The sequence below is a fragment of the Ovis canadensis genome, chromosome 3, assembly GCF_042477335.2.
Source record: "Ovis canadensis isolate MfBH-ARS-UI-01 breed Bighorn chromosome 3, ARS-UI_OviCan_v2, whole genome shotgun sequence".
Classification (NCBI taxonomy): Eukaryota; Metazoa; Chordata; class Mammalia; order Artiodactyla; family Bovidae; genus Ovis; species Ovis canadensis.
The window spans coordinates 103,906,060-103,929,873 of NC_091247.1; the positions used below are offsets into that span (position 1 = coordinate 103,906,060).

General features: G+C 54.6%; 2 protein-coding genes across 3 annotated transcripts in view; both read right to left on the reverse strand.

Moving 5' to 3' along the window:
* Positions 1 to 3,411, reverse strand: part of CNNM3 (cyclin and CBS domain divalent metal cation transport mediator 3) — a 32,724-nt gene extending 29,313 nt beyond the window's left edge. For both annotated transcript variants that reach the window (XM_069583913.1, XM_069583914.1), the window contains exon 1: positions 914 to 3,411. In XM_069583913.1, coding sequence (XP_069440014.1) covers positions 914 to 2,267 — 1,354 coding nt within the window. In that variant the 5' untranslated portion in view covers positions 2,268 to 3,411. The remainder of the gene's footprint in view (positions 1 to 913) is intronic.
* Positions 3,412 to 5,382: 1,971 nt separating this feature from the next.
* Positions 5,383 to 23,814, reverse strand: part of CNNM4 (cyclin and CBS domain divalent metal cation transport mediator 4) — a 38,846-nt gene continuing 20,414 nt past the window's right edge. Inside the window, exons 2-7 of the mRNA XM_069583915.1 lie at positions 15,314 to 15,457; positions 14,944 to 15,078; positions 13,792 to 13,961; positions 13,485 to 13,581; positions 8,457 to 8,638; positions 5,383 to 7,940 (exon numbers count right to left, since the gene is read on the reverse strand). Coding sequence (XP_069440016.1) covers positions 7,743 to 7,940; positions 8,457 to 8,638; positions 13,485 to 13,581; positions 13,792 to 13,961; positions 14,944 to 15,078; positions 15,314 to 15,457 — 926 coding nt within the window. The 3' untranslated portion in view covers positions 5,383 to 7,742. The remainder of the gene's footprint in view (positions 7,941 to 8,456; positions 8,639 to 13,484; positions 13,582 to 13,791; positions 13,962 to 14,943; positions 15,079 to 15,313; positions 15,458 to 23,814) is intronic.

Sequence of the window (23,814 nt, forward strand, 5' to 3'; positions counted from 1 at the left end):
GATCCTGGGACCTGGAGACTTCACAGCTATCAGGAAGTCATTATGAGGGGGCCTTGCTCACTTCTCGGCCTCAATTATGCAGTCTTTATGGTCAAGCTCATTCAGAGTCCAGAAGTGTCCTTACAGAAGTTCCGGTGTGAGAAGCATGACCAAGCTCTGGGGAGGACCTCAAGCCCAATCACCAAGAGGGAGACTGCCGGAGAACCCGAACCTTCACAATGGGAGGGTCTCAGTTTTCACCTGAACCCGGGTCAAAGGAGAGGATAAAAATGTGGAGTTAAGAGGACTTGAGCCCTTACTTGGGTTTTGTTTTATTGTTTTTAAAGGAAGGGGAGACTGACTGGCCTCCATCAAGTTGCTTCTGGTGAAATCAAAGTGGAAGTTTCTTTCACATTGCAGGAAGTAATGATCAATCATACCCTTTTCTGTAACCAGGAAGGCAACAGCCCATCACTGACCTCAACAAGGACGCCTTGGAAAAACATCACAGGTTCAGCTAGTTTGGTATTACATATGTGCAAACAACAGCGTCCAGGTATCTAGACCGTATACTCTACGTTCTTTCAGTTTCTATCCAAGAGTCCGAATCTGCCACAAAGCCCAAGCCCACAAAAATGAGCCGGTAAAAAGCTGGAGAGTTAGAATCAAGCACACATATCTCCCCAAACTGGGGGCCTGCCCGGAAAAGCTTTTTGTTGTCTATAGTATTGTCATTTTCGGAACCAAAGGCTTTAAATGATATTTTGCAAGTTCATTCAGAGCTAAAAAACCATCAACTTCATTAAAAGGGCGCTCAGAGACCTCCCTGTCGTCCACCGGGTTGGGACCTTTCCCCAAGGCTTCCCTAAACCCCACTCTTTCTCTGGGGAGAGAGAGCTGACATTCGCGTCCCCTCCGCGATTCCCCAAGTTACCTCGCTTGAACTCCTCCAGGACGGCGTCCAGCTTGGTGTCGTTGAAGACGAAGTGGAGTGGGTGATTGTAGAAGCGGGTGATGGTGCTGAGCGGCGTGCAGTCTTCGGGGTCCACGAAAGCTAAGTCCTTGAGATAGAGCATGTCCACGATGTTGGAGCGCTCGTCCTCGTAAACGGGGATGCGCGTGTGGCCGCTCTGCATGATGCTGGCCAGGACGCCGAAGTCCAGCACGGTGCTGGCATCTAGCATGAAGCAGTCCTCGAGGGGCGTGAGCACGTCCTCCACTGTCCGGCAGGGCAGCACGCCCTTGCTGAGATCGCTGTAGGGGTCGCCGCCGCCGCGCGCCAGCTCCAGCACGCGCTCGCGCAGCCTCCCTGGCCGCGCCGCCAGCTCCAGCAGCTGGCCCACCGGCAGCGCTACGGGCAGGGTGAGCAGCACCGCCAAGCGGCTGAGGATCAGCGCGCGCGGCGCCAGCGCCAACGTCCAGCGCCCGCTCACGGCGGCCGGCACCACCTCGCCCACCAGGAACACGAGCCCCGCGCTGCCTAGCACGGCAGGCACGGCGCGCTGGCCGGCCGCGCGGTACAGCAGAACGGCCAGCGCCGCCTGCGCCAGGCTGGCCAGCAGCAGCAGCGCGCCCAGGGCGCAGCCCGCCCAGCGCCGTGCGGGCTCCAGGCGCCGCGCCGCCGCACGCTCCGCCTCCGAGCCGCTCTCGCGCAGCACCTGCACCTCGGCGGGCGACAGCGCCAGTGCGCTCAGCTGTAGGCCCCGCGCCAGGGCCGCCAGCGCCAACAGCCCCGCCGCCCCCAGGCCCAGAGCCCAGGGCGGCGCCTCCTCCTCGGCCGCCGAGCCGCCCGGCTCCACACGCACGGCCAGCAGCGCCGAGTGCGGGCGCGCGGCCTCGGCGCGCAGGCGCAGCAGTGCGCGCCACTCGCCCGTGAGGGCTGCCGCCTCTTCGGCCGCCGAACCCCCCGGCTCCCCGCGCACCGCCAGCCGCACAGAGTGCGGGCGCGCGGCCTCGGCGCGCAGGCGCAGCAACGCACGCCACTCGCCCGTGGGAGCCGCCGCTTCGTCGGGCGCGACGGCCGGCCCGCCCTCGGGGCAACCCGCCCCCTCAGGAGCCACCCAGGACCAGGAGCTGTTGGAAAAGCCCGAGCCGAAGAGGCGCAAGCGGAAGGTGGCCTCCGGCGCGGCCCGCACCTCCCCTTCGTGCGCCCACCCCGCGCCCGCCGCTCCGTCCTCCTCTAGACAGACGCCCAGCACTCGCGGGCCCGGCGCCGCTTCTCCGGCGGCGTTGCCCAGGCAGAGCGCGGCGAGCAACCAGCCTAGCCGACCCGCCGCCGCCGCCGCCATCGCCTGCTGCCCCCTCTCGGCCTCCCGTGCAGCCTACCTCTCCGCCTCCGCCGGGCCAATCGTCGCCAGCCCTGGAGCCTCTTCAGCCAATAGGCGGCGGGCGGGGGCGGGCCCCAGGGTCGGACTAGGCTGCGCCGGGGAGTAAACAAGCGCGGCGCGATCCCGGGGCGGGCCGGGGGCGTGGGGCTCTGGGCCCTGTGGGCCTGGGCCGCGGCACCCGGAGGACGCTGGGCGGCCAGCTGGCCCGCTCTCCGCGGGGGTCTAGTTCCCTTCGGCCGTCCCCAGCGCAGGGAGGCCAGGCCCGTACTCTGGGAAGTCCCTGGCTCGGCACTTGGGCCGCCGAGAGCAGTGGCGCTCCTGAAATTGCAGATAGAGAATTTAACGAAGGGAGATGGTCCGTTTCCTCAGAAACCGACGACCCAAACCTCGAAGAGGGCTAAAAGAACCGACGACTGGGCGTCGGAAGCTAAAGCTTATTGAAAGTATTCCTTGGTCGCGCGCGACTCTGCTATGGGTCTGGGACGTGACACACACTCAGTCCCTCCTTAGATGAACTTGCACCCCTGCCAGAGAGAACGAAGGACGTAAACACACGAAATCACCGCCTCATTGGATCCTCGCAGCTACTTCGTTATTGATACACTTTACTAGAGAAAAGTGAACACTACTCGGGCACGGATGAGGGGTTCCAAAGCGACCAGCCTAATATCCTGTCGCCATCCCAGCAACACTAGGAGTTGGCATCTCTGTCAGAAATTACTGTATCTGGTCACTTCACTTCTAGGAGAGCATCCTTGGGAAAGTAATTCCTAACGACCAACAGGAACTATTCAAGAGGATCCTCCCAGGATTGTTGTTTTAGAAGACTGTATGGTCCTTGACAGTATGGAATGTTCCTCAACCTGTTATATGTGAACTTTACCTGGTTGGAAGGAAACACGCAAGCTAACAAGACTTCTCTATAAGTGTCCCGACAAAATGGTTTTTTTGTATTTTCTGCATTTTTATGTATTTTCAACTTTCCTAACATAAGTAGACTGATAAGAGCATCCATATACGTGTCATTTAAAATGGTCTTTGCAAGGGCTGTATAGAAACACATATGTTGTCATGAAAATATTATTAAAAAGCTTAGGCACTGTGGTCACAAGTGAAATATACTTGTGTGGAAGGTCATGTGCAAAAATGAGTAAACCTGTGGTGAGTGACCAACAAAAGTATTGTGTGAAAAACTCCAGAATAAGCTGCCAGCAGAAGCAATTATGACCTTTGACCCTTTCCACCGGACTGGCATGCCTCTTTTGAAAAAATAATAATAGACTCAGTCCCTTTGGTTCACACTTCTGTCTCCAAGTCCAGATAAAAATGCTGACACAGATAGAATGGACAACAGCTTGAAATGAGCCACATGCCTGAAAAGTTAACCAGCAAAGAACAGTTCCAGAGGCAAGGTGGGAAAAACGCCCAATACATCTACACAGGGCTCTGACCTCTGACAAGTTACTTTTCCTCTGGTCCCAGACTCCCTTGGAAAACAACCTTGTAACTTATTTTGGCAGGGAAACCTTTGGATAGAACAATCAGATCACACTTGGAAAACACAAATGATGATTGAAACCATGAAACCCAAAGGATCCAGTGCAGGGCAAACAAAGTTGCCCATGAATGACTTTCTGTGAACAACATAGGTCCCACACCACTTTACCAGCTTCTGTCTTCCTTGGCTCTGCACCATTCTTTAGTCCATTATCACAGCCTCGGTGGAGACACTTGTCACCAGACTTTCAGGTCCCCCATGGGCGATTTTCCTTTCTGGCCATTCAGCTCAAGACATTTCCATGTTTTACTGAAATATTTACTGTTGAGTTTTAAACCCATAACTAATGTGTGTGACCCCTGACTGACTCTTCCTCCTCTCGTCTATACGTCACTTCCTCCAGCCAGTTTTCCTCGACCATCGTTACTAGGTTCAATCAAGGTTATAGGAGCAGCATGCTCCCCTCCAATAAAATCCGGTACTTACCTTCTGGTAAGGCCCATTCATTCATTCATTCAACAAGTATTTCCTGCATCCGGTGCTTGCAGTGCACCGGGACTGCAGTTGAAATAACAAATACCCTGACCTGCTGGAGCTTAAGCTCTAGTGTGAGGACAACAAAAAATACACAAATCCTTATTTTAATACGTGACAGTTAAGTTCTACAGAGAAAAAAAACCAGGCAAGATGAGGAGATGGACAGAGGGATGGGGGCCAAGCTCTTTTGGGTGGTCTGATGGGAAGGCCTCTTCAAGGAGGCAGCGTTTGAACAGAGGCTTAGATGAAGCAAGGGGTGAGCCTCACAAAGACCTGGGAGAACGTTCCAGGTGGAGAAGATAGCCTGAGGGGTTGGTGGCACGTGGCATGTAGCAGAGGCTGAAACGTGTGTGGGACGGCTGGATGAATGAAATTTACTCTTGCCCACCTATACACAGGACTCTGCATGTTACTTCTTTTGTCTGAAATGTCCTCTTTCCTTTCTGCCTACCCAACGCCTAACATCCCCCCCAATTCCCCTCTTAAGCCACGGTTCCTTGAGCCCCTGGCCTGGGTGCACTCGATTGTACCCTCCAGCTAGGCACGTGGGGGCGCTGTGGGAGTCTGCCCGACTGAAGCCTCCGGAGTGGATGCAGTGAGGTCCCTTCTAGGTGGGCTCTCTGGGGGTGGGCACTCCAACTTGGAGACCACGACCAGCCTCCAAGTCTGGACCGAGAGGCAACTGCTGTTCTTAGACAATGTGATCCTAGTTTTAGATCAAGCACCTTTCTCCTTTAGCCCCTAGAGGAGAGAGGAGGGGCAATTTGCCCATTCCAGCTGCCCTTGGTCCTCTGGTTTCCATTTTACTGAATTCGTAACAGTGGCAGTTGAGCACACTTGCCGTACCGGTCTAGCAGCAGCTGGCACTCTCTAGCTCCTGTGACAACAGCCTTGATTATGTTTTTGTAAGTTACACGTTTCCATTTCATTATTTTTAGTGCTGAACAGTCCCAGGATGCTTGCCTCTTGCCCTGTCATAGCCAAGCACAGCCACTTCGAGCTCTGTGACAAGTCCTGAGCTCAGACAGGCCAACTGCAGGCTCTCCAAGATGTATCCATATTTCATTTTTTTATTACCAATCAAAAATAAATTCCATATATTGTTTAACAAATATTATCATTGTTTTGTGACAAAAGACACAAGAGTCATAACAACAAAACTCCCCAAGAGTCAAAACTCATAACAATGCCAAAATAAATCACAAAAATATACAAATTAAAATCTTATGCAAAATAAATACGAGTCATTTGCTACGGTGGCTGTGACTCGCCTACCCACATGGAGGCCTGCTGTTTGCGGAGGTCCCCCTTCCACGGGAAGACGCGCAGGGCTGGGCCAGGTCCAGGGTACGGCTCAGCCCAGGAACCAGAGGCTAGAATAGGAAATGAGAAATTGCACTGGGAAGAGGAAGTCATCGGACCAGTAATATTTGGAAATAACCATGACCCTCTGCCGAAAGTGATTATAAATGGGGACAGGGAGAGGTGGGGAGGAGGGACCATCTCTTGAGAGCGTCTGTGTGTGCACAGAGGTAGCCGTGGAAGTGTGTGTACCTGCTCCATGGACTTCACACACAAACACTAGGTTCGGGCAGTGCGTGGGCTCAGGCAGCACTCAGGCCCCAGGAAAACCGCACTGCAAGACCCTATGTGGACGTGGAGAGCAAGCTGCTCCTGGAGAAAACTAAGGGGTTTCCCTGGACAGGGCACGAAGGTCTGGTGTCTTCCTCATGGCTGAGAACCCATAGGTGTCACCACCTTCTCTCCAGACTTGTAGGAATCACTTCTGTCACTGGGAAGGCCTGTTAAACTGACCAGGGCCCAGCATACTTGGTGCAAGGCATTTTCTGGTCATTGCCAACAGAGCACTTGGGGTTCCAGGTCTCACGGGTTGAGGAAAGAAGTGAATAAATAATATGCGGGAAGGCTTGCCGAGGCTCCCTCGTCTGTTTCAGGCCCCCCAGCAAGTGTTCCCAACCAAAGGGTCAGAGTGGACCTTGGTCCCACAGCCTCCCCAACAGTAGGAAGCCTGCTGCTCAGGAAGATGGTGCAGGACTGCAGATGGGGCTGGGGCATTCAGGGTCCAGTACCATGGGCTTCAGCAAAGACTGGGATGACAGCTCACACTAGGATCTCACACGTGTAGGACAGGGCTGCTGGCTGAGTGCCTTCTAAGTGAAAACCTCCTTTCCTGAGTTCTGTAAGTGCGTGAACAAGGTCAGGTGAGCCTCGGCCACACAGGAAAGGCCGTGAGAACCCACTTGGGTTGGCTTCCTACACATCTTCCTGACCTCAATCCCTAAGAGACACTGGGGTTTGGAATTAGAAGCAGGGACTCTGGAAAGAAGGGCTTTGTGGGTCAGTAACGAGACTGGACTTTGGCCATGGGGTGGGAGGGGGATAAACTGATTGCTAACAACGTAGATGCTCATGAGCAAGTTCCCTCCTGGCCCCGAAAGGAGCATCACAGGTAAGCTCCTCTCACACAGACACTCTCCCCACCTGGGGAAAACCTTTGGTGAAACTGAGGGCAGGGCCTGGGAGCAGTCTGATTAACAGTCTTAAAAGTGTGAGACCCTGCCTAACACTTGGAGTCACCCCACGACAAGTGGAGAGCTGTCCAAAGGGATGTGAGGCAGATCGTGGGGACAGGGCTTAGAGGCCTTGGCCCAGCCCAACTCACCAGGAGACCCCATCAGCAGAGTTCTAGGAGGTTCCTGGGTCCAGCGATTGACAGGAGGAGGCGTGCTCCTCTCCACAGTTGGGAGTATCACCCCCCTGACCACGGTTCCCAGAATAATCCCTTGGCCTCGGTGATGACAGGTGAGCCTCAGCGTGCGTCCAGGCAGTTTTTTTCAGCGCTATTTGGTTCTTTGCTTCCTGGGAAGAACTGTCTTCTCTCCCAAGAAGAAATCTTCCTCCAGGAAGCTGCAGCGGTGCCATCTCTGGAGGGCGTGGAAGAGGAGCAGGGAGAGGTGGCTCCCTGAGTCAGGGATGCAGCCAGGAGGTCACAACTGGGAGCACATTATGGCTATTGCTTCCTGGGGTGAGAAACCCTACCCCTTTTAAAGTTTTTGTGGGAAAAAAATTGCTTTTAAATAAAGTTCCTTAACCCTGTCTTCCCTTCCCCCTGTGATATTTAAAAAGAGGTGCAATGAGCTGAGTTTAGAAGCGCTCCTGGTCGCCGGTATACTGCCCCACAGTCCAGGGCTGTGCAGCTGCCACCTGCGAGCTGTTCAGAGGTCCCTGTCAGAGACCAGATCCCCCTCAGGCAGGGGACCCTCCGGCTGCTCAGTCAGACAAGGTAACTGTACCCCTTCCGGCCTAACAGGCTCCCTGTCTTCTTGTGGGCCCACTGGGGAGGCCCCCGCGGGGCTGGCGGGGGACCCCGGGCCCTCCTGTCAGATGGCGCTCTCGTGAGACGTCCTGTGCAGCAAGGAGTTGCGCTCATTCAGCAGGTTCGTGGTCTCGTCCACTGGCGGCGGCTCGGCCTTGTCAGCTGAGTTCTCGGTGCAGATAGCACACCCGTCCAGGGGGAACTGGGGGCAGTTCTCCATGCGTGAGGCCAGCAGCCCGTTCTGGTACTGTTGCCGGGTGATCTGCAGGGAGGTGGGCAGGCGTGGGGTGGTCACTGAGAGCAGGGTTGGGGGGCCGGGATAGAAGCTGAGTCCAGGAAAGCGGGCATGACCCAGGGCAGAGGGTATCAGAAGCCGCCCCCCCAGCGCCCAAAGACTGAGAAGCTAGAGTAGGAAGGACACACACCCCAGGTCCGGGCCCGCGTGCTGGGTGCATGTGCCGTGTGCAAAGTCACTTCAGTCGTGTCTGGCTCTTTGCGACCCCATAGACTGTAGCCGGCCAGGCTCCTCTGTCCATGGGATTCTCCAGGCAAGAATACTGGAGTGGGTTGCCATGCCCTCCTCCAGGGAATCTTCCCGACCCAGGGATCGAACCCATGTCTCTTGTGTTTCCTGCACTGGCAGGCGGGTTCTTTACCACTAGCTACACCTGGGAAGCCTATCCATGCTGGGTGCCGTGGATCTGCCGATGGCCTGGAGGCAGAGTGATCCAGACGCCCCGGAGGCAGAGGGTGGGGCTGCCCCAGGCAGAGGGCTCACCTTAATGTACTGGAGGTCCATGAGTGCCCGCACGCTGAAGTCAGAGATGTACTGGCCCAGGACCGAGCTGCCAAACTGGTTGCTGCTGCCTGCCAAGGGCCCGGCATTCGCCGTCTCGGAGCGGTCTGGGTAGCTGAGGGAGGCCGAGCGGCTGAGGGCCGTGGGGTGCGATGGAGAGCGGTCTGTGATGGGGACAGAGACCGTGAGGTCAGCGGCTAGCCTGGCGCCCCGCACAGCCTCCTGGTCCAACCGCGTCCCTCAGGCGCCTGGGCATTGGTGCCCTCACGGGAAACGGGAAGGAGTTCTCGGGTGCAAACAAAGCCCTTACTGCAAGGTCTGACTTCATCAGAGCAAACGAGTTAGTTTGTTTAGAAGTGTTGTGCAGTAAGTGTTCAAAAGTCTACCCGAACAGAGAACAAAACAGAAAGCAAAAAGCTGAGACACAGAAAGTCTATGTCTACAAAAGCCCTCATTTCCCCGGACAACTAACGAGGCAGGGGCAACACAAAGGTGGCCCGAGTGTGGTAGATAGCATCGCGATGACCGCTTCTGTCAAGGGATGTAAACTGCACACTTTTAAACTATATGGAGAGGAAGAACCTACGGTTTGCACTCTCTCACCATACACACAGACACCCCCAATGTGACACCCTGCTCGTGTCTTAAAATGCTTGTAAGAGCTCAAAAGTGTGTTCTGTGAGGCTTGTGTGTGAAACAGTCCTGCCTGTGTCCGCTGAGCCCAGCCAGTCTAGCAGGGGCACGGAGGCAGCACACTCTTCTCACAGGAACCTGGAGGCCCCAGAGCTCCAGCTTCCCATGCTGGGGTGTCTGGAGACTGGTCCCAGTCTCTGTTCGAGGAGGCAGAGCCCTGGGGTAGCTATGCAGTGCCTCTTCCCATCACTAAGGGCAGAACAGGCTTCACTCAGCTGATAGTAACCAGGAAAAGGGAATGACTCAACTTCCAATGAGGAAGGAACTAGCTCCTTATTTTGCAAAAGGAAGGGCACACACATTATTGTACCTCATTAGCTCATATTTTGGGGGAACAGTCAGAGAACAATGAAATGCACCAAGAAGTTAATTGTGAAGGCATGCTGGCTTGTTTTAAACAAACAGGCAGTGGACTAAGCTGATCTGCTTAGTTAACTGCTAACTTACTAATGACTCAGTTAACTATTCTAACAAACAGCCCAGTGAAAAAAGCAACCACTGAGTCTGGGTGACTGACTGAACCAAATGAGACTGTATTTAGTAACACTCCACATCTGAATTTCATTCATAAAACCAGGAACACACAGTCTGGATATTCTATGACAGCAGCAGTCCCCAGCCTTCTTGGCACCAGGGTCCAGTTCCATGCAAAACAATTCTTCCATGGACCGAGGTGAGGGAGGATAGTTTTGGGGCAACTCGAGCACATTACATTTATTGTGCACTTTATTTCTACTATTATTACATCGGATCCACCTCAGATTATCAGGCATTAGATCCCGGAGGTTGGGGACCCGTGGTATACAACCACTAGAGGACCGTGTGCATCTATCACTCATTCAAACTTAAGTAACACCTGGAAGTTCAATATTTCTTATTGTTTAACATTATTTGGATGTCAGAATGCTTTTAATTAATGCTTATTAACACTCCAGAAACAGGGAATGAACTTAAATCAACATACATTAGTCACATGGTGTGTTAAAACAGAGGTCCTAGAAATTTAAAAAATACAAAGTTTTGTTTCTGAATAATGAAATTATGATATTTAATTTTCTTAGGATTTTTCCTACTTTTCTAGCTTTCTAAATAAGCTATGTAACTATTAAAACAAACCCAAAAAAGTAACAAAAAAGAAAACCACAGGTAATTTTGACTTGGTAATTCCATTTCTGGAAAAAATATTCTAAGGACATAATCTTAAACACAGAAGAAGTTTTTCCATAAAGAGGTCTATATCATGCCATTATTTAGAATACAGACCCCCATGAACACGTGTACGGGGGAAGTAACAAATGAAGGTACCTCTGCTTGGTGAGACCCCGCACAGCTCTAACTAGAAAGCTTACGGAAAAGTCTCGGTTCCCATATCAGGTAAGGACATTAGGATTCAAGCCATGTGTGTGTCAACCCCGCCATCTATGAGACTGGAGCAAGTGCAGGCGTGAAGAGGGAGGCTGAGGGGCTGGCCAGTGACACAGTCCACTCTTCTCGCCAGGCAGCCTCCTGCTTAAAGGCCACTCATCACAGCCAAAAGTTGGCTGCATCTGAATGGGACCAGTGACTGCTAAATCACCTTTTTACTTTTTTAAGAGAATCCGTTTGTTTTTTTTAGGTGTGCTTTCGTATATTTAGGAAGGAAAATAGCCCAACTGTATGAACATCAACGGGAAACAAGGGCCTGAAGTGACAGGTTTCTAGGACGGCCAGGGTCCCGGGAGCTGCTTGAAGTTTTGCACCGGAACTGGAGCCCAGAGACACTCGCCATGCTCCTCACCCCCGGGCTCAGCAGCCCAGGCCACGGGTCTGCCAGCAGGACCTCTGCTGCCCCAGTGTACGTGGGATACGGGGATCCCATGAACTGAATGCTGCTGGGCCAACACGGTTTCCGTCGACCCCGGTTCAGCACTCAGGAGTGTGACCTGTGGAAGGCCAGAAACAGCACAGGGCCTTTGGTCTTTTCCCAAATACTTTCTGGTTTGACTATAATAGAGAAAGGACAAGTAGTAATTGAGCTCTAGCTAAACATTCTATATCAATTCTCTTGCCTACTGTGGCCAACAATTCTTAACAAGTGGGCACATGTCTTGTTCCCGTTTCACAGGAAGAAATCAAGACTCGGAGAAGGTCAGTCAGCTCCCAGAACCATTCAGCCGGTCTTGGCGGAGACGCCACTCAACTAGGGCAGTCTGAGTGGCTGCACTTCTAACTCCCAGAGGCTGCCTCCCGCTGGCCGGTGGACACCATTTCAGCCACAGAATAAAAAAGCAAAGCTTGTGAGGAAAGGTGGGAAGTTTTTTTTAGAGAAAGTTGCATGTGTGTGTGCCCTGTCGCTTCAGTCATGTCCGACTCTTTGCAACCCTATGGTCTGTAGCCCACCAGGCTCCTCAGTCCTTGGGACTTTCCAGGCAAGAACACTGACAGGTGACAAGTCATCCTGCTGAAGTCTGTGTGGCCCTGAGCAGCAGGGCTCACTTGGCATGGCCGGGAACAGCCTTTCACTCCCAGCCTGTCACCTGCAGGGGTATGTGCGTGTGCACGAGTCTTCTCAAAGACCGAAGGACCTTTGAGGAAACCCTTCCAGGACCTGGGCAAAGGGACACAGTAACACAGAACCCCAGGTCAAGCAGAACCAACACTTGCCAGGCTGGCCCACACACGTGGACGGGCGGGGTGCTGGGAGGAGGGGGCACAGGCGGCCCCAGTGCCTGCTGGGAGAGGCTAACGCAGCTGCAGGGTGCAGGCTCAGGCGACAGGAGGCAGTGCACATGTTCCAGCCACGCCTTGTTACCTGAGAGCCAGGAGAGCAGGGAGTTCCGCTTGCCAGGCGGACACCCGACCAGGGCGGAAGGTACTGGAGCAAAAGAGGAGAAGGTCAGTGATGGGTGCGGTGGACACAGAGCCACAGGAACAGCATGGAGAAGCAGGCCTGCTGGGGGCCGGGCTGCCTTGAGCAGAGAGGCGGCACCGGCTCTGACGGGGAGGGCGCTCAGAGCCCACAAATGAGCCCTGATCAGAGAAGGGCGGAAGCTGGTGGAGTGAGCCCAGAGTTCTCACAGTGAACACAGAGCCCCCAGAAGTCATCTCCCCTCCCTGCCGGCCACTGCAAGTGGAAAGCAAGGGCCTCCAGGTCAAGACAGGGCCCAGGCCCCCAACCCGGCTCTGAGGCACCGCTGCAGAGAAAGCACTTAGAGGAACGTGATGGTGTGCCCTGCTTTAGAAGGCTTCCCCAAGCTGGATGGTAAGAGGCCCTCCTGGGAGGGGCAGAGACGTCGTCCCAGGCCTGGGGCACCTGGGCAGGGGCACCTGTTCCCAAATCCGGCTCTGGAGCCTTGTTTCCCATCCCCCTCCCTGCAGGTGCCTGCTCATGCCAGTGTATGTGTGCCCGGCCGCCCAAAAGGATAGCAGCAGGCATAGTGTGGAGGTGCCCATCCCCCTACCACGCGCCGCTCAGCACCAAAACAGACTTTCCCCTCTCCAGCCCGCAGAACCGCGGCTGCTCTCAAGGCTTGGAGGCGTCACACCGCTAGCGAGATGCCAAGCTGGGTGACACTTGGGCCTCGTCTGCAGGGCACCCACTCCAGCCACAAGGCCCCTCTGGTGACAGGAGCCTGAGCCACCGGAGAAGCAGAGGGCACTGGGGCGGCAAGAGAGGCCTTCTGAGGGGCTGCCAGTCCTCTCTCCGTCCCCAAGCTCCTTTATTCCATTAGAGCCGACTCTCAACCAAGAGGCGGTGGCTCAGCCCCTTTCCTGCATGGCCAACAGGCCCTGGCCTGGCCCCCGGCCACGGGCGCCTCGGATTCCTCACCCCACCCAACGCCCCTGGCCTGGTCTTCACTAGTGAGGCCACAAAGCCTCCTTCCACCTGCCTCTCTCTCAACTGTTCTCCACCATCACGGCAGCCTGCCTGCCCAGCTCGCCCATTCTGCTGGCGTGGGTCCCCCTGCTTACGGGCCACTAACGGCCTCCTGCTTTGTATCATGAGCGAACTCCATCGACTTCCTGGGCCTCCCTGATACACACCCACCAGCTCCCTTGTCTCCTCCAGGCTGGTCTCACCATCTCAGAACGCACTCTCAACTCCCCTCCAGGCTCTGCTCAGAATCCCCTTCCCATCTCCTCCCTCCACCCTCGGACCCCTGTCCCCATGGGCAAATCATCTCTCCAGCCTACCTCCTCAAAGCCCAGACCCTCACTGGCCTCCCCTCCCTGAGGGCACCTGGGCAACGAGCCTGTAGACGGCCCTAGGTTCCGGGGGGGCAGCCTGTCCATATCCCGACCCCCTCCAGACGTGCTGGGGGTGGTCCAACGACTCACCAGAAGGGGCCGAGGACAGGGCCATGGTCCCATAGTAGGAGAAGGCACCCGTCTCAAACTTCATGTTCTCCTTCCCGGCCTCCACCTCCACCTTCCCCTGAAAGAGCGAGGGTCAAGGTCACAGACTGAGAGGAGAACACCACCAGGGAGAAAAGCCTGAGGCACAAGGGAGGAGCAAGGCGTGAGTGGGCGTGGACCCCGGGAGACCTCGAGGAGGCCAAGGGGGCCCTTGGGAGGAGGATGGGCAATGGGGGGTGGGCAGAGGGCAGGCGAGGGGGCAGCACAGGCACAGGGGGCGCAGGCCCACCTGCAAGATGAGGATGAAGTAGTCGGCCGGCTTGTTGCGAGTGTACAGGTAATGACGGACGTAGTACTTGTTGTGTTCGTCAAACCTGAGCTCCTGGATGACGTCTGGGTACTTGAGCAGCCGCAGCAGGATCTTCTCTGATATCAGAGAGGGGCTGAACTGGGGGACCTCTGAGGGAGGAGAGAGGTGGGTTTCACAGGCGGCCAGGCAGCACCTGGGGCCCGGTCACACCTGCGCTGGACAGCTCCTCATCACCTGGCCCTGCCTCCCTGGGGCGGGCAGAGGGTGCAGCCTTGGCTCCGGCCTCAGCAAACATGAAGCTGTCTGCCTGCTGGAACCACGGCTCCTGCACTAATAAAACATGACCGCGGACATATTCCTTCACCTGAGTCTCAGGTTCCTCATCTGTAAAATGGGGATTTAAAACTTCATGGGGTCACTGCTTGCTGAAATGGGGTAACAGACGTAAGACACTGAGACATGTGCCTGCCATGTGGGAGGTGCCTGGTACACATGACTAGTGCTGCTGTCAGAGTCCACAGCATCCATATCCTGGCAGAAAAATCACAGGATCACAGCTTCAGCAAGTGAGGGTGGGAAGGAAGCCAAGAGTGAGGGGAGAGGATGGGGCGGGCAGGCATGCTCCTATTTAATCACCCAGGTCTCCAAGGGAGCTATGAATCAGGGGTGAGAAGAGAGAAAAGTGATTGACTGGGAGGTCAGGTCCCGTGGGACCCGGCAGATGCAGGCAGAGGGGAGGTGGAGAGATGAGAACAGAGCAGGATCCAGGGGCTTGGAGAGGATGAGCCGGCAGGGCTGCAGGTACACCCACCAGGAGGCGGCATGTGGAAGGGCCTTCTTCTCCCTCCTCAGTGGGGATCCTGGTGCCCACCTCCCATCCTCCCAGCACAAAACCTCCAAAACAAACCCGGACGCTTTCTGCAAGTTTGCAGCAGCAACTCATTAACAGGGAAAATAAACTCCAGGGATTGTCAGGGGGCAGATGGAGGGACAACGCCCTGCCCCCTTCCAGAGACAGGCAAGCTTGCCCAGGCCCTTCATCTGCTGCAGCCCTCCGGGGAGAAGGAGCCAGGACGTCTCCCTCCACGGCTATATTCTGCTCCTACCTAAAGGGCCCCCTCTTGCTCTTACCCGTGGACAGGAAGCGATGAGCAGCCAGAAGTAGCTGAGGTGAAATTTTCACCTTGAGTTCATTGTCAGCATCTTTGAAGGCTGAGAAGTCGCGCTTGTTCTTCTCAGAGACCCGTTTCCGGCTTCGGTTGTCAGCTGCAAGAGAGAAGCTGGAACTGAGGCCAGTGTCCCGCAAGGACTCGGGAAAAGACCAGAGCCCACCCGCTGGCTCCCAGCTGAGCGGGGCCTCCTTCCACCAGAAGCAGCGCAAGCAGCGTCTGGACCGAGACATGAAGGCTGGGAGGACGCACGGCCCTGGCCTCACACTCAGCCTTCCCACCCCAGGACAGCAGGGTCCGTCCCGGCGAGGCAGGTGGGGCAGGGGACTCACTGTACATATCAGATTCGTCCAGGATCTCGGACTTGATGATCTCCTCGATGACGTCCTCCAGGGTGACCAGCCCCAGCACCTCGTAGAAGGGGTCACCTTCGCCCTCGTTGTTCACCTTCTGCACGATGGCCAGGTGGGACTTCCCTGAGGAGAAAATGTAATGAGTTGGAGGAGCAGAGGGACCAGTCCTGAGACTCCTCGAGCAAAATATTAACACATTTGGGGTCACGAGTCCTGAAGTTTTACTGGAAATGGATATTGCTTTTACAGAAAAGAAAACCAAAAGTATCTTTTAATTTAGGATCATGTGTTTAAATAGAATGAAGATGGCAAGTCCCTGCTTGGTGTGGTGTATCAGGGGCTCCTGGGAAGGGGAGAGCCCCACCCTGACAACCTGCAGACACAGACAGCATCCATCAGAGCCCTGTGTGCGCCGGGTGGACATGGGGCTCCCCAAGGGGCCCCAAGGGCCACCCACATTCCTTCAGCCAGTGCCCCTTGGCAAAACTCCTCTGCGTGTACCCAGGAGCCATGATCCTGCCCAAAGCAAGGCTCTCAGTTCCCAAAGCCATTAACAAATTAGCCCAGGCTATAATTAGGCCAGGAGGGTACTATAATTAGAGGAGGGCCACCCTTGAACCCAAAACAAGAGAAAGCTAGGAGGTAGACGGTGGGGAGGAAGGACCCTCCCACAAAGCTGAGTGGAGTGGCAAGGCTTCTCAGGCCTTCTTCTGGGGTCCCTCGCCTCTCGCAGGTCCCGAACCCCAGCAAGTGACAATGACAGGGCCTGGCCCCCACTCTGGGTTCAAAGGGACTATGTGCCCCTCACACAGGGACACGGGTCTGGAAAGGCCTAAGGGGAAAAGAGCCGGAGGGCCGTGAAGGTCAAGTCAGGTCTCCCGCTCAGCTTCCCCTTCATGACCCAATCTTAGCCGTGACTCTGCACCATGTCCCTGGAGGAGGTTCTTCAGGTCTCCAGAGTCCCTGGGAAGCCCAGCCCACAACTCCCACGGGCCTTGGAGGGGGAACAGAGAAATGCCACTTCCTGTGACCAGCATTTTATAAATTAAAGCAAAAAATCACAGAGTACACCACATGTGACGGGGTAAGTATTGCCCCTTCCATGAAACTTTTCCACAGTGTGCCAGTCACTGCGGTACACTGATTTCCAGTTGTGGTCAAACAAGGCCTTCCCAGGAGGCACTGATGGTAAAGAACCCACCTGCCAATGCAACAGACGTAAGAGATCCAGTTTCAGTCCCTGGGGCAGCAAGATCCCCTGGAAGCCCCTGGAATGGCAACCCACTCGTGTTCTTGCCTAGGATATCCCATGGACAGAGGAGCCTGGCAGGCTACAGTTTATAGTCACAAAGGGTGGGACACAACTGAAGCGACTTAGCACGCATGCACATGGTCAAATAACTCTCAGCACCTTGCCAGGCAGAACCATGGCTAGAACCATGGCTTCCCCAAGGGTCTTGAGAGATGAGCCAGCAAGAGCTTGGCCAAGGTACTCTGTAGGCAGCGGCCAGTCAGGGACTCGAGCCTAGGGTCCAGCCCCCAGCCTCTTCATCTGCTGGATGCAGCCGGTCCAGAAGTGCCCTCTGGAGACAGAAGCAGTGTCCCTAGGGGCCTGGGGCAGCCAGTTAAACTACGTCATGGGGCGGGGCGGGGAGCCAGGATTAAAGCAAGGCAGCTCTTACCACTTTCGGACTGACACGTCCTAATTAAGCCTGGCAGTACCCAGTGTTGGGGAGACACACAGGTCTTCACAGGCACTCTGTTTGTTGGGCAGGTCGGTCACTCATTTCAGCAGGCCAAACTGGCAGTATGTCTCAAAATTCAGGGTCCCCAACCTTGGACCTGGGAATTTCAGGGGTAGGAACTTTTTCTATGGATGTAATTTTCGAAATGCAGAAAAAGCAAAAGGGTTCATCAGAACAGTCAACAATCTCAAACCTTAAGGGCAATGGGTGGAGAGGGAGGTGGGAGGGAGGGTCAGGATGGGAGCACGTGCACACCCATGGCTGACTCATGTGAGTGTGTGGCAAAAACCGCCACAATATTGTAAACTAGCCTCCAATTAAAATTTAAAAATCAATTAATTTTTTTTAAAAAGGCAATGGAGCAGGGGCCACTGCCGCTCCAGGAGAATGTGGCAGAGCGGGATGGACCAAGCATGGAAGGAAGCCCTGGAGAGACTTCAAGGCGACAGAATGCATGCGCCGTCTGCAGACATGTGGGGTGGGGGTGCTAGACCGCCCTGTCTCCGTCGGGAGGCGGTAACGACGGTCACCTCTGGGGGTATTTGGAGTTTGAGGGAGGGCCTAAGTACCCTTCTATATCGCTCTACTTGCTGGGCATGTTTCACTTCTACAGCTTTTTATTTTTAATTGAGAAAAAAAAAATGAAGGGGAGAAACAAATTAAAGGGAACAAAGGGAAAGTGGTGAGAGAGGGTAGACAAGAGCCCTCCATGCCTAGCCCCTACCACAGACTGAGCCCTGGGAGCAGGTGGGTGTCGGATATGGCTCAGTTAGGGGGTCCCTGCTCACAGCCCAGAAGTCGGAGCCCCTGGAGAGAAAGGACAGTTCCTCCCCTCCGACTGACGATAACTGCAGCCATGAAATTAAAAGACGCTTGCTCCCTGGAAGAAAAGCTATGACAAACCTAGACAGCATATTAAAAACCAGAGACATCACTTTGCTGACAAAGGTCCATACAGTCAAAGCTACGGTTTTTCCAGTAGACGTGTATGGATGTGAGAGTTGGACCGTAAAGAGGCTGAGTGCTGAAGAACTGATGCTTTCGAACTGTGGTGTTGGAGAAGACTCTTGAGAGTCCCTTGGACTGCAAGGAGATCCAACCAGTCCATCCTAAAGGAAATCAGTCCTGAATATTCTTTGGAAGGACTGATGCTGAAGCTCCAATCCTTTGGCCACCTGATGGGAAGAGCTGACTCATTGGCAAAGACTCTGATGCTGGGAAAGATTGAGGGATAGGGGGCGACAGAGGATGAGATGGTTGGATGACATCACTGACTCGATGACGTGAGTTTCAGCAAACTCCGGGAGACAGTGAAGGACAGGGTGCCGCGGTCCATGGGGTCCCGGAGAGTCGGACATGACTTATGACTGAACAGCGGCTGAACCCTCTAACTAACCCACAGGCTCAGAACTAGCCCTGCCACACAAATGGTCACCGGTCACCCTGGGCCTCACTGGGAAAGGTAGGCAGCTTCTCTGAAGGACCAAAATGCCCCTCCTGTGGATGAAACGAGTAGATTCCTCAGTTCCCGCTCAGCCCTCTCGCCTCCTCTTTGGGGCGCCTATGTTTGTGGACTCCACTGGTGGGTGTGGGCGCCCTCTAATGGCAGTACTTTCCAGCCAGGTAGGTACCCTGTAGGTGAGTGGACCTGGGGCACCTCCCTCAGCCAGCCCTGCCCTGTAGGCTGAGAGCATGGAGCCCTGGCGCCAACTGTGGCTGGCCAGTTGGGGCCCTGACACAGAGGTCACCCTCTGCTGACCCGAGTATGGACCCTGGGCTGTGTTTGCCTTTTTCCTAACTTACGTGTCTCCAGAGAGGCCATTCTTCTAGCAGAACCTTCTCCTTCCCTGGCCAGAAAACCTCCCTTGCCCAGGTCACCAATGACCTCTGATGGTGGCATCTCATTCCCAGGAGACCGGGCCTGGCTGCAGTTTCTGAGCAACTCTCTCCCTCCTCCTGGAAACCCTCCCTCCCCTCGGCTTCCAGGCACAGCTCTCCTGGTGCTCCTCTGACCCCAGGGCTGCTTCTCCTTCCTGAGAAGAGTCCTGGGGCTCAGTCCTTGCACCTGGCCATTGCCTCAAGACTTTAAATACAAACTATACATCAAGGCATCTCCAACAACTGTTTGCAGCCCTCTCCTGTGCCCTCTAGACTCACATCCAGCTGCTGGCTGACAGCTAGCTCCACATGGATGTCTAATATTGGGGTTTTCCTGTAAGACGTTACGGAAAGAAACCTGAATCAACTCTCTGGCTAACCCAGTATCTTGACCTTGACTCGGTCAACCTCCTGCCCCAGACCTGTGGAAGTGGATGGGCCTGGGGGATAAACTGCTTCCGCTACTTCTCTACCCTTCTGCATCCAGCCAGTTGAGCGGATCCCATCAGCTCCGCCTGCAACGGACACCCAGAATCCAACCGCTTCTGGGAGCCTCCACTGCTACTGTCACACGCTGCTGTTTAGTCGCTGAGTTATGTCCGACTCTGTGACCCCATGGACTGCAGCCCGCCAGGCTCCTCCGACCATGGGATTCTCCAAGCAAGAATACTGGAGTGGGCTGCCATGCCCTCCTCCAGGGCATCTTTCCGACCCAGGGATGGAACCCAGGTCTCCCGCATTGCAGGTGGATTCTTTACCACCTGAGCCACCAGGGAAGCCCAAGAATACTGGAGCGGGTAGCCATGCCCTCCTCCAGGGGATCTTCCCGACCCAGGATGGAACCTGGTCTCCCGCATTGCAGGCGGATTCTTTACCACCTGAGCCACCAGGGAAGCCCAAGAATACTGGAGCGGGTAGCCATGCCCTCCTCCAGGGCATCTTCCCGACCAGATATGGAACCAGGTCTCCCGCATGGCAGGCGGATTCTTTACCGTCTTGAGGATGCTGAGCCACGGGCATCTCCTCTCACCGAAAGAGCGAGACCCCAAGTCTTCACCCTGGACCTGAGTCTACTCTCCACACAGCAGCAAGGGGGAGCCCTGCTGCACCCCAAACCCTCCAGGGGCTCTCTCACTCCACAGAGACGCCACACTCCCCACAGAGGCCTGGGCCCCAAAGCCCTTCAGGCCGTCCTCTCCAGCGCAGGTGACTCTCAGCCCCCTGGCTCTTCCTCAAGCACCTGAGGCCGCTCCCTCCACCTGACCTGCTCCTCCCCCAACACCTGCCCGGCTCAGCCCTGCTTCAGGCCTCACTGAGTACAGAGGGCCTCACAGAGTACTGCAACCCTTCCTCCAGCCCCACAACCCGGGTCTTTATCACCTAGAATAAACAACAGGAAGTGCTTGTTCACTGCGATTATCGTTTCATGGCCCATCTTCTCCCACTAGATTGAGAGCTCCGTCATAGCAGGGGCTTTCGTCTGTGTTCCCAGAACTCAGAACAGCAAGCGGCACGTGACAGGCGTGCAATGAACACGTGTGGAATGGATGACGGTTCACGTGGTTGTGCCTTAGGAACCAGCGGTGGAGGGGGAGAGGGACAGAGTCTGGGCAAAGAGCCCTTCTGAGTTTTAGTCATCAAGAAGCTTTCGGGATCTCCCAGGGGGCCCAGTAGGCTAGGACTCTGTGCTCCCAGTGGAGAGGGCCCAGATTCGATCCCTGGTCAGGGAACCAGATCCCATGTGCTGTAACTGAGACCCAGTGCAACCAAATGAAATAAATAGAATATATATTTTTTAAAAAAAAGAAGCTTCTAAAATTCAGGAATTACTGTTAGCTGATTTACCATTTAAAATAAGAGGATCAATTCAGGACTCAGACTTGTGACTCTCACTGTACAATATTTATTAAATCTAATGTAGCATTTTATTTTAATGAGTCATCTCATTTGATTATGAATGTCCATTCAACTGGATAACTGGGTTTTGGGGGATGGTCTTGCCTGGAAAATCCCATGGGCGGAGGAGCCTGGTGGGCTGCAGTCCATGGGGTCATGAAGAGTCGGACACGACTGAGCATCTTCACTTTCACTTTTCACTTTCATGCATTGGAAAAGGAAATGGCAACCCACTCCAGTGTGCTTGCCTGGAGAATCCCGGGGATAGGGCAGCCTGGTGGGCTGCCGTCTATGCGGTTGCACAGAGTCGGACACGACTGAAGCAACTTAGCAGCAGCAGGAATGAGAAATGAAACATGTAAACTGACATAATGTGTCTACTCTAAAAACTGATAATCCCACATTTTCCAAAGCAGTCCTAATTAACCTCCCCCAGCCCCCCTCCCCCCTCCCCCCCCCCCCCCCCCCCCGCCGCTGAAAAAATGTAGCAAAAAGATTACGTTTGGCTGAGCCATATGAAATTACTGATGTTTGAGTGTTTCCAACCGAAAAAAAAGAAAAAAGACGATTGCAATTCAAACAGTTTAACCAGTCTAGGAGGATTCAGTATGGCTTCTGTTTTCTTTTTTATACTTTCCTAAATAGAAATTCTAACATTTCCATAGTCAACAGTACAATCAGGAAGAAACACATAAGAAAGAACCTCTTACAAACGTTCTCAGCGTTGCTTCTTGGGGCTTAGGGCTTTCCCATGCCTCCTACACTCAAGCACTGCGAGGACGGGGAAACTCCTGTGGGCCCGGAGGCACCTTGAAGCTGCTGTCCCCAGGGCACCTCTGGGCCACATCTGGCTGCAAGCGTGCCCGCTCCACCCTGGTCAGCCTTGGCCCAGGTCAGAAACCTGCATGTGAGACCTCGAGAAACCCTGGCGCGATTGGCAGGTACAGACTGCCAAGTGGCCCAAGCAAGCCTGGGCTTCTTTCACTGCCCTCTCCCACGGGGAAGAGGAGGCAAGCAGAGGGAGGACCCAGAACCTGCCCGAGTTCCTCAGCAACCCTCCCCCACCTCTCCACCCTTCCACCTGCCCAGGCTCAGCCCTGGGTGCCCTGTGAACACTCACTGCCCCCGCCGCGCCCCAGGTCTTCCTTTCAGTACTTGCAGGGCTTGTCTCATCAGCCGCCTGGCATCCAGCCAGGTTAGGATGCAGCTCGGCACGGCACGGTAACTCACTCCTCTCCAAGCATCCTCCCACCACCCCTCACCCAATGCCAGCACATAGCAGACACTCCAAAGCCTTTGCTAGAAACACACAGGGAGGTCTCCAGGGGCACCGGAAAGCCCATTCCTCAACCCGCCACAACTCCCATTTTAGCAAGAGCCTGTGTCCTCTTCTCCTCCATAAAAAACCTTTATAGTTTCTCAAAGACCATAAGAAAAACACACGTTACTAGGTGGTGGATTTCAAAGTCCACAAGAGCTCCAAGAGGCCCTACTCACCTGCTCTAGCCACCTTTGCTCACGGAAAGATCCAGGGGCCCCAGGTCAGACGCGGGCATCCCACAACCCAAAATGGTGTCCTTGGCATCTCTTTCTGGCCTCCCGCAGGTCCCATCTCCTGCCAACCCAGGTTCCAGGGCTGGCCCTGAACTCTCAGCAACCCTCACAAGGAGAGGAGCTGGCCAGGCTGCCAGAAGATAGAGCCCTGGGCCAGAGGTCGGCACCTGCAGACAGGGGGCACCCCCATTTCCTGGGAATCCCCCTCCTCTGCCCTCCTCCATCCGGCCAGGGCAGGATTAAGCTGACTATTAATAGTGCTGACCTCAGCCAGCAGGAGGAGCCTCGGCCCAGCCCAGCAGGAAGGCAGGGCTGGGCAGGAGAGGGACCAGAGAGGCAAAGCACAGCCCTCCCAACCCCAGTGCCATCGTTCCAGGGGGTGGGAGAGTTACACGCAGAAAGAATACCGCAGGGCATCTACAGCAGGGAAGGCCTGACTGGGGAGGACCGGGAGGGAACTGTTTAATCAATGAGCAATTTAAAAGAACAGAGGGGCTTCCCCGGTGGCTCGGTGGGTAAGACTCCACCTGCTAATGCAGGAGACACGGGGTCGATCCCTGGTCCCAGAAGATCCACGTGCCATAGCGCAACAAAGCCCCTGTGTCACAAGCACTGAAACCTGCCTGCTTCAGGCCCCCCAAGCTGCAACTACCAAGCTCGAGGGCTGCAACTACTAAAGCTCTCGTGCCTAGAGCCTGTGCTCCGCAACACAAGAAGCCACAGCAAAGAAAAGCCCCAGCACTGCAATTAGCGTATTCCCCCACTTGCTGCAACTAGAGAAAGCCCACTCACAGCAACAAAGACCCAGGGCAGCCAAAACTAAAATTAAATAAATAAAGCTTTTAATATATTAAAAAAAAAAACAGTGAAAAAACTTTTTAGTCTTTTAATGAAAAGAACACCGAGGAGGCCCTTAATTCATTAGAATCATTTTAATAAATTAAAGTATGAGGTCATGGCGACTAAAAGAGAGCGCTATTGGAAAGAACAATGGAATGTTTCCATCATGATCTGACAGCATGCATCAAGACGCAAAACATGTAAGACCTTGGCCTAGCCAGTTTTCCTTCACTCCTAAGACCTTAACACAAAAGAAGTGCCCAGGCCATGAGCAAGGTGCGCCCAGGAGGGTCCTACCCAGTGTGGTTTATGACACAGTACGCCAGCCACTATAAAGGCTGATGTAGATACAGATTTATTTATTCACATTTGTGTAAAGCAGATAGCTCCAAAACAGGGCAGCAAGAGTGACAGTGGTTTCTTTTGCTTTGGCTTAATGCATTTTTAAGGGTAAGATGGTAAAGAATCTGCCTGCAATGCAGGACACCCTAGTTTGATCCCTAGGTCTGGAGGATTCCCTGGAGAAAGGAATGGCAACCCACTCGAGTCAGTATTCTTGCCTGGAGA